This window comes from Capra hircus, chromosome 15 (assembly GCF_001704415.2).
Source record: "Capra hircus breed San Clemente chromosome 15, ASM170441v1, whole genome shotgun sequence".
NCBI classification, from domain to species: Eukaryota; Metazoa; Chordata; class Mammalia; order Artiodactyla; family Bovidae; genus Capra; species Capra hircus.
In genome coordinates this window covers 33,511,235-33,519,454 of record NC_030822.1, presented here as the reverse complement: position 1 = coordinate 33,519,454, position 8,220 = coordinate 33,511,235, and the positions used below count along the sequence as shown (strand labels likewise).

Genomic DNA, 8,220 nt, shown 5'->3' with positions numbered 1-8,220 from the left:
AGTAACCTCCATTTCCATACTGTTTTTCATAGGGTTCCCCCAATTTACATTCCCACCAGAAGTGTATGAGGGTTATCTTTTCTTCATATCCTCACCAACACTTATTATCTCTTGCCTTTTTGATAATATACATCCTGATTGGTATGAGGTAGTGTCTCATTATGGTTTTGACTCATATTCCCCGTAGAATTAGTGATGTTGAACATCTTTTCATGTGCCTGTTGGCCATCTGCCATGTGGTCCAGCCATTCTGAGTATTTATCAAAGAAATGTAAAGATGCTAATTAAAAGCTACATATGCATCCCATGTTCATCACAGCATTATTTACAATAACCAAGACATGGAAGCAGCCTAAGTGTCTATCAACAGATAAATGGATAAAGATATGGTGTGTATATATATACATATATATATACACATACACGTGTACACACACACCTATAGTCAAACACTTTTCAGTTAAAAAAAAAGGGTGAAATATTTTTATTTGTGACAACATGGATGGATCTTGAAGGTATTATGCTCAGTGAAATAAGGCAAACAAAAAAAGAAAAGTACCATATTGTTTCATTCATATGAGGAATATATTTATTCATAGATGAATAAATGAGTAAATAAAATGAAAACAAAAACAAACAGAAAAACAGAGAACAGAGTAGTGGTTACCAGAAGGAAGAAGGGTGGGTGAAGGGTGAAATGGGCAAAGGTCAACTGTATGATGATGGGCAGAAAATAAGTATTAAGTGGTGAGCACACTGTAGTGTATACAGAACATGAAATATAATATTATACATGCACACCTTATATAATGTTATAAACCAACTTTTAAATGACTCAGAGAAGCTATTTTTTTATCTAGCTTCACTTTTTTCCTTTCACCTATCCAACCTCACAGGTTTTCACAAACCAGAACACCCAGATTTATGTCTTAAACCCTGAGTTATAGCTGTGTTCCAGAAAACATTGCAACAATGTTGTGAACCACTTTTCTCTTCATATGCACCTTAAATGTAAGTCTTTCCAAAATAATTCCTTATCTCCTTATCAGCTAGATTGTTCCTCTGTAGCCTTCACTATTGTTCTTTTGACCTAAATTAAATTAAATACACAACCTTTGAATTACCTGTTTCCTACCTGTTATCCAACCAATGACCAATATTTCTTTGCACATCTCCTTTGTCTTTTTTCTGTCTTATATTTTCATTACTTTCAATCTCTATGCAGAAAATTCTAACTAACCTGCCTATATTCAATTTCTCTCATATTCAAAATTTTCATTAACTCTGCACCCATTTGGAGTCATCTTTTTCAAACAGATGTCTCATTTTGTCCAATTAAAATCTTCAACAGCCTGTTCCTTAAGATAATGGCTTAACTCCATAGCATGGCATTCAAGTTGTACATTACTTGATTTCAAGCTGCCATGCCAGGTGTTTTACTTCCACTAAATCACTGACTAGGCATCAGTCTAGCCAAACCTGACTGCTTTATTTGTAAGGAAATAACACATTACTGCTGTTTTAGCTCATTCTCCTGCTACTTAGAAAGCATTTTCCTTGATCTTAGTCAAAATTCTTCCCACCTCAAGAGACTTTCTTCAGTTTGTTTTCCTTAATGCTTATCTTCAAACAATATGTGCCAGTCTGTACTGCCAGTTTCTTCGGCGTTTAGTCATCTGTGATCTGTTCTATAGTTCAATTTTAGTCTGCACTCTTTACCTTTATTTTCAGTTAATTTATTTTTGAAGGATAATTGCTTTGCAATATTGTGATGGTTTTTGCCTTATGTCGACAGCCACAGGTATACATATGTCCCTTCCATCCTGAACTCACCTCCCTCTCCACCCTATCCCTCTTACATTGACATTTCTTTAAGGGCAATGGCATGCCCAGAAATTGAACTTTTCACCTCATGCAAACCAGTTCTAAACCCTTGTCTTAGCTTTTTAAAAAACATTATTAAACACCAATTCATAAACCAAGGGACTATACATGCAAATCATACCCATCTTCATACCGCTAATGTTTATAATATAGACACCGTCAAATCTGTTTAGAATAAATATCACACAGATGATATTTACTCACATAAATGTATACAAATAGACATGCTATTTCATTCATATACAGCCTTGCAATCATCTTATTTGTCTATGAACTCCTTTTTTCTGGAATATGATAATGTATGCACATTTGTATTCATCTATACACCTCACCTGAAATATGCATACATTCACAAGAACTTCTGTATGCACATGTATCTGATGTACACACCAGTTACATCATCAGTAGATATGCAAAACCACTATTAACCCCCTATCAAAGGTTCTATGTTATGGTCCCAAACATTTTCAGCGTTGTCTCCAATGATTATTTTCAGTGCTTCCCACATTAATCTCATATATATAGTCTACTCTCAGTTTTTTGAGTTGTTTGTTTGTTTGTTTCTATAGAGATTCTAAGGTAGTTAATACACCTTCACTTATGTATGCAGGAATTAATAGGAATTGATGAGAGAGCCAGGACTCACAAATACATCTTTTCCTTTCCAAGACAACACACTGCACAACAGCAATTTCCTCCTCTCTTAATTTAAGAGGTTAGGTTCTCATCTGGACCACGCTCAACTGAAAAATCTCAATCCATTCCAGGTAGTATACCAGAAAAAAAAGTGGATTGGGAACAGGTATGGAATGGTAAGTTATATAGAAGAAAGAAGCACTTTTCTCTAATTAAATACCCCCCAAACTGTTCATTTATCAGTTCATATTCTCATCTACAAAAAATAATTATAACCATTGTTGGCATCTGCCAATAATAACATTCTGTAGAATGTGATATCTTTCCACTCTATATTTTATGACAGACAGTGTCTTTAGAACTAATAAAAATAAATTAATTGCTGGCAATCGTTTCTGATACTTTTCACTCACCCCAGCTTGTGGTAATACTTAAAGCTTCTGTGTTTTTCTTATATGGAGAGTTCAGTTCAGTTCAGTTCAGTCACTCAGTAGTGTCTGACTCTTTGTGATCCCATGAATCGCAGCGCGCCAGGCCTCCCTGTCCATCACCAATTCCTGGAGTTTACCCAAACTCATGTCCATCGAGTCCCTGATGCCACCCAGCCATCTCATCCTCTGTCGTCCCCTTCTTCTCCTGCCCCCCAATCCCTCCCAGCATCAGAGTCTTTTCCAATGAGTCAACTCTTCGCATGAGGTGGCCAAAGTATTTGAGTTTCAGCTTTAGCATCATTCCCTCCAAAGAAATGCCAGGGCTGATCTCCTTCAGAATGGACTGGTTGCATCTCTTTATAGTCGAAGGGACTCTCAAGAGTCTTCTCCAACACCACAGTTCAAAAGCATCGGTTCTTCGGTGCTCAGCTTTCTTCACAGTCCAAATCTCACATCCATACATGACCACAGGAAAAACCTAGCCTTGACTAGATGGACCTTAGTTGGCAAAGTAATGTCTCTGCTTTTAAATATGCTATCTAGGTTGGTCATAACTTTTCTTCCAAGGAGTAAGTGTCTTTTAATTTCATGGCTGCAATCACCATCTGCAGTGATTTTGGAGCCCGAAAAAATAGTCTGACACTGTTTCCCATCTATTTACCATGAAGTAATGGGACCAGATGCCATGATCTTAGTTTTCTAAATGTTGAGCTTTAAGCCAGCTTTTTCACTCTCCTCTTTCACTTTCATCAAGAGACTTTTTAGTTCCTTTTCACTTTCTGCTATAAAGGTGGTGTCATCTGCATATTGAGGTTATTGATATTTCTCCCGGCAATCTTGATTCCAGCTTGTGCTTCTTCCAGCCCAGCATTTCTCATGATGTACTCTGCATATAAATTAAATAAGCAGGGTGACAATATACAGCCTTGACATACTCCTTTTCCTATTTGGAACCAGTTGTAGATTGTTAAATAAATATCCCATGTTTCTGGTCCCCCATTGGAACAATTTGTAGGTGGGTTTCTTACATTTTTCCTGTACCCCTAGCAGGAAAAAGCCCTGGCAATCTACAGCAGTAATATGCTCAGTCATGATTACTTTATTAGCTTCTTCTCTTCACTGTCTTACTTGTTTCCTCTCTCGCAAGATTTTTCATGTATCAATCCCCAGTTATACCACATACACTAAAATTCTAGCTTTGGTTTGCTTTGGGAAGAACTCTTGATAGGGCCATTCTAATGTCATACTTACCTGTTTATTGTTTGAGCCCATCGTAAGGTAATAAAACTTTGATTTTTTATTCCTTCTCCAAGAAATATTATAGGTCATTACCTTGATCAATATCAATAACCTCAGATATACAAATGACAACACCCTTATGGCAGAAAGTGAAGAAGAACTAAAGAACCTCTTAATGAAAGTGAAAGAGGAGAGTGAAAAAGTTGGCTTGAAACTCAGCATTCAGAAAACTAAGACTGTGGCATCTTGTCCTATCACTTCATGAGAAATAGATGGGGAAATAGTGGAAACAATGACAGACTTTATCTTTTGGGGCTCCAAAATCACTGCAGATGGTGACTTCAGCCTTGAAATTAAAAGACACTTGTTCCTTTGAAGAAAAGTTATGGTCAACCTAGACAACATATTAAAAAACAAAGATATTACTTTGCCAACAAAGGTCCATCTAGTCAAAGCTATGGTTTTTCCAGTAGTTAAGTATGGATATGAGAGTTGGTCTATAAAGAAACCTGAGCGCCAAAGAATTGATGCTTTTGAACTCTGGTGTTGGAGAAGACTCTTGAGAGTCCTTGGACTACAAAGAGATCCAACCAGTCCATCCTAAAGGAAATCAGTGGGGAGGGAGGTGGGAGGGGGGTTCATGTTTGGGAACGCATGTAAGAATTAAAGATTTTAAAATTAAAACAAACAAACAAACAAACAAAAATAGAGGCTTCAAACTAACTGTAAAAAATAAATAAATAAATAAAGGAAATCAGTTCTGAATATTCATTGGAAGGACTGATGCTGAAGCTGAAACTCCAACATTTTGGCCACCTGATACAAAGAACTGACTCATTTGAAAAGACCCTGATGCTGGGAAAGATTGCAGGCGGGAGAAGGGGATGACAGAGGATGAGATAGTCAGATGGTATCACCGACTCAATGGACATGAGTTTGAGTAAACTCCGGGAGTTAGTAATGGACAGGGAGGCCTGGTGTGCTGCAGTCCATGGGGTTGCAGAGACTCAGACATGACTGAGCAACTGAACTGAACTTACCTTGGCCATCAAGGGGAAGGAGACAAACAGCTGTGGTTGATGACAAACCTGAGCTAAGACTTATTGGTGTTCATGTGGTGGAATATATGCTCTCAAGCTGTAGACACTGGACAGGAAGGTATGATATGAAAATGAGAGTAAGGGAGAGATGGCTTAAACAGAGTATTAGGGGTTTTTTGTAATATTTTTTGAGCTGTATCTATAAAAAGAGTGGGGAAAAAAGAAACTGTTCCATGTGCATCATCACAGAACTGGCTCAGGTTAATGGGCAGCATCTCAAAATTTGTCAGGGTCTCCTAATGACCTTTTGGAAAAAAATAAGTTCTTAGTGAGTTGCAAAAATACAGACAGAAAATGAACTCCTTCTAAAACCATCACAAGCGATGCTAGTCAATGGGAACTTTGAAAAGAGGAATTGTTCACCTACCCAATAAAAAGGACTGTGTTTGGGCTGTTAAATGGTGTCAAGTATCATATTACTTGGATGTTAATACATAACTTCATAATGTAGAATGATTTGTATAATTTTGATCACTGATGAGGGGCTCCCCTAGTAGCTCAGCTGGTAAAGAATCCACTTGCATTGCAGGAGACCTGGGTTTGATCGCTGGGTTGGGAAGATCCCCTGGAGAAGGGAATGACTACCCACTCCAGTATTCTGTCCTGAAGAACTGGTGAAGGCATATTTGATTCTGCTTTTCATGAATCAAATGCTCAAGGAAGTTAGATTCACACATATCTGCACCTACTCCTCCATAACTACCTAAGTTATAGTGTTTTAAAAACTGAGTTATGTTTAACACAATTTCATCATTTTAAATGAAACATTATTCAAATCTCACATTTTCCATGACTGTCTATATGAGATCCTCTCTGATTCCCTAAAAAAATCTAAAGTAATTGCTTCTCACGTGTGAATTGAAATCTTTTATTCTTATCTTAGCAGAGCTTAAGTAAAATTAGATTTATTCTTTTTAAATAATGGATATATCTGTGTCAATCTTACACATCCAAAAGATAAACTGCCTGTTGATATTACAGGAAGATACAAGGACTCTTATGTCTTGTTACCTTGTAAACAAGAAAAGAAAGGGAAAAAAGAGAAAAGAATGATGGAAGGAAGGCAAAAAAGATGAAGAAAGGGAGAGATGAAGATATGAGGGAGGTAAGAAGATATGAGATACATATATTTTTTTCACCTAAGTTGATCTCATAGTCTGATTTGTTCCTGTTTTGGAATATGCATTCTTTAGTGGAAATCATTATGATGTAAAATCTCATCAAAATAGACATGGTAGAATAAGTTTTCATCTTAAACCTAAAAATATATTTTTTCCTGTATAATATTATTTTTGGATTACTACCAGGAGTCATGCTCCATAATACAAATCTGAGAAACTCGTCTGCGGATCTCCATGGTCTTCACACCATAGACAATGGGGTTAAGGGCAGGGGGAACAAGCAGATAAATCGTAGATAAGAATATATGAGTATAGGGTGATACATGTCCAAAACGGTGGCTGAAGAAGGAAAAAAAAGCAAGGATATAAAACTCTAGGAAGATGACAATATGGGAAGTGCAGGTATTGAATGCTTTGAATCGTGCCTCCTTCTGAGGAAGATGAGAAACAGCTCGAAAAATAAGAATGTATGAAATGAAGACAAAAATCAGGTCAAAACCCAGAATTGCAAAGGCCACAAAAAGCCCATATGATTTGTTAATGTGGACATCTTCCGCAGCCAACTTGACCACAGCCATGTGCTTGCAATAGGAATGGGCAATAACCACCGATTGGAAAATGTGCAGTCGTTTTAGTAGAATGGGTAAAATCCCAACAAGCACTGTTGTCCGAATTGCCACCATCAGTACCATCTGGACTAGAAAGAGAGGCGTGAAGATGGATGCATGCCTCAGAGGATCACAGATGGCAATATAGCGGTCAAAGGCCATGGCTAACAGTATGCCAGATTCCATGCCCTGCAAAGCGTGGATGAAGAAGAGTTGGGTGAGGCAAGCCTCAAAAGCCATGGAATGGGAGCCAAACCAGAAGATAGCCAACATCTTGGGAGCAATGGCTGCACAGAGTCCTAGGTCAGTGGCTGCCATCACTGCCAAGAAGATGTACATGGGTTGGTGAAGACTGCGTTCTGTTGCAATAATGATTATTAAAATGACATTCCCCAGCAGAGCCACCAGGCACACACTAAAAAAGGGAAATCCAATCCAAAACTGCACATGCTCTAGTCCAGGGATCCCAATCAGAATCACTGTCTTCGGGTTCAGATATGACATGTTAGTAGATCCCATAAGGCTCATGAATCCTTTCCTCACGACTGATCCTGATACCTCTTCACAGACAAATTATGGATGGGAAGGAAGAAGGGAATTCTCTTTGTCATTCCTTGTAGGTCATGAAAAAAATGGATGGAAATAAGGCCGCATGACATAAATATTTGGAAATCAGCTTAAATCAGCATGATAATAAAATTTGGAATACCTTTTACAAATGCCAGTATGGATATTTATGGAAAAGTAAGACGAGTCCAGTGTTTCTCACCTAGAAATTGTAGAAATCAAAATTATGATTCTAAGGGCATTGACCTTACTAGTTTTTGAAGTGGTCTCAGATGGTGCCACAGATGACAACATAAATTTTTTTGTCTATATCCACTTCTAAACTCCAGACATCTTTCAGATTAGGTGAAATTCCTCTGTGACAATTGAAGTCGTAGACTAGCTTCTCAAACTGATAGCCCAGTCTACTTTGTTTGAAACTTTGAATCTCCAGAAAGTGGCAGCTTTTCCCAGGGTTCACATTTACTCTGGTTTAGGAAATATACTTACTCACAAACCTTGGAATTGACTCTCAGGTGAGACAGTGAGGAGGTTTGTTCTCTCCAGAAAAAAATGGTTGGCCCATGTGCAGGTTCTTATCCAGGTTTTGGAATTTATATGGAAGTGGTGTCCTTTTATCAGTAGTGGAGGAAAA

At 37.7% G+C, this 8,220-nt stretch overlaps 1 protein-coding gene across 1 annotated transcript; it reads right to left on the bottom strand.

The window, feature by feature from the left end:
* LOC102189501 (olfactory receptor 52A1-like) lies at nt 6,591-7,538 on the bottom strand. The gene has a single exon (XM_005689923.2). It carries the CDS (start codon nt 7,536-7,538, stop codon nt 6,591-6,593), a length of 948 nt encoding a protein of 315 aa, XP_005689980.2.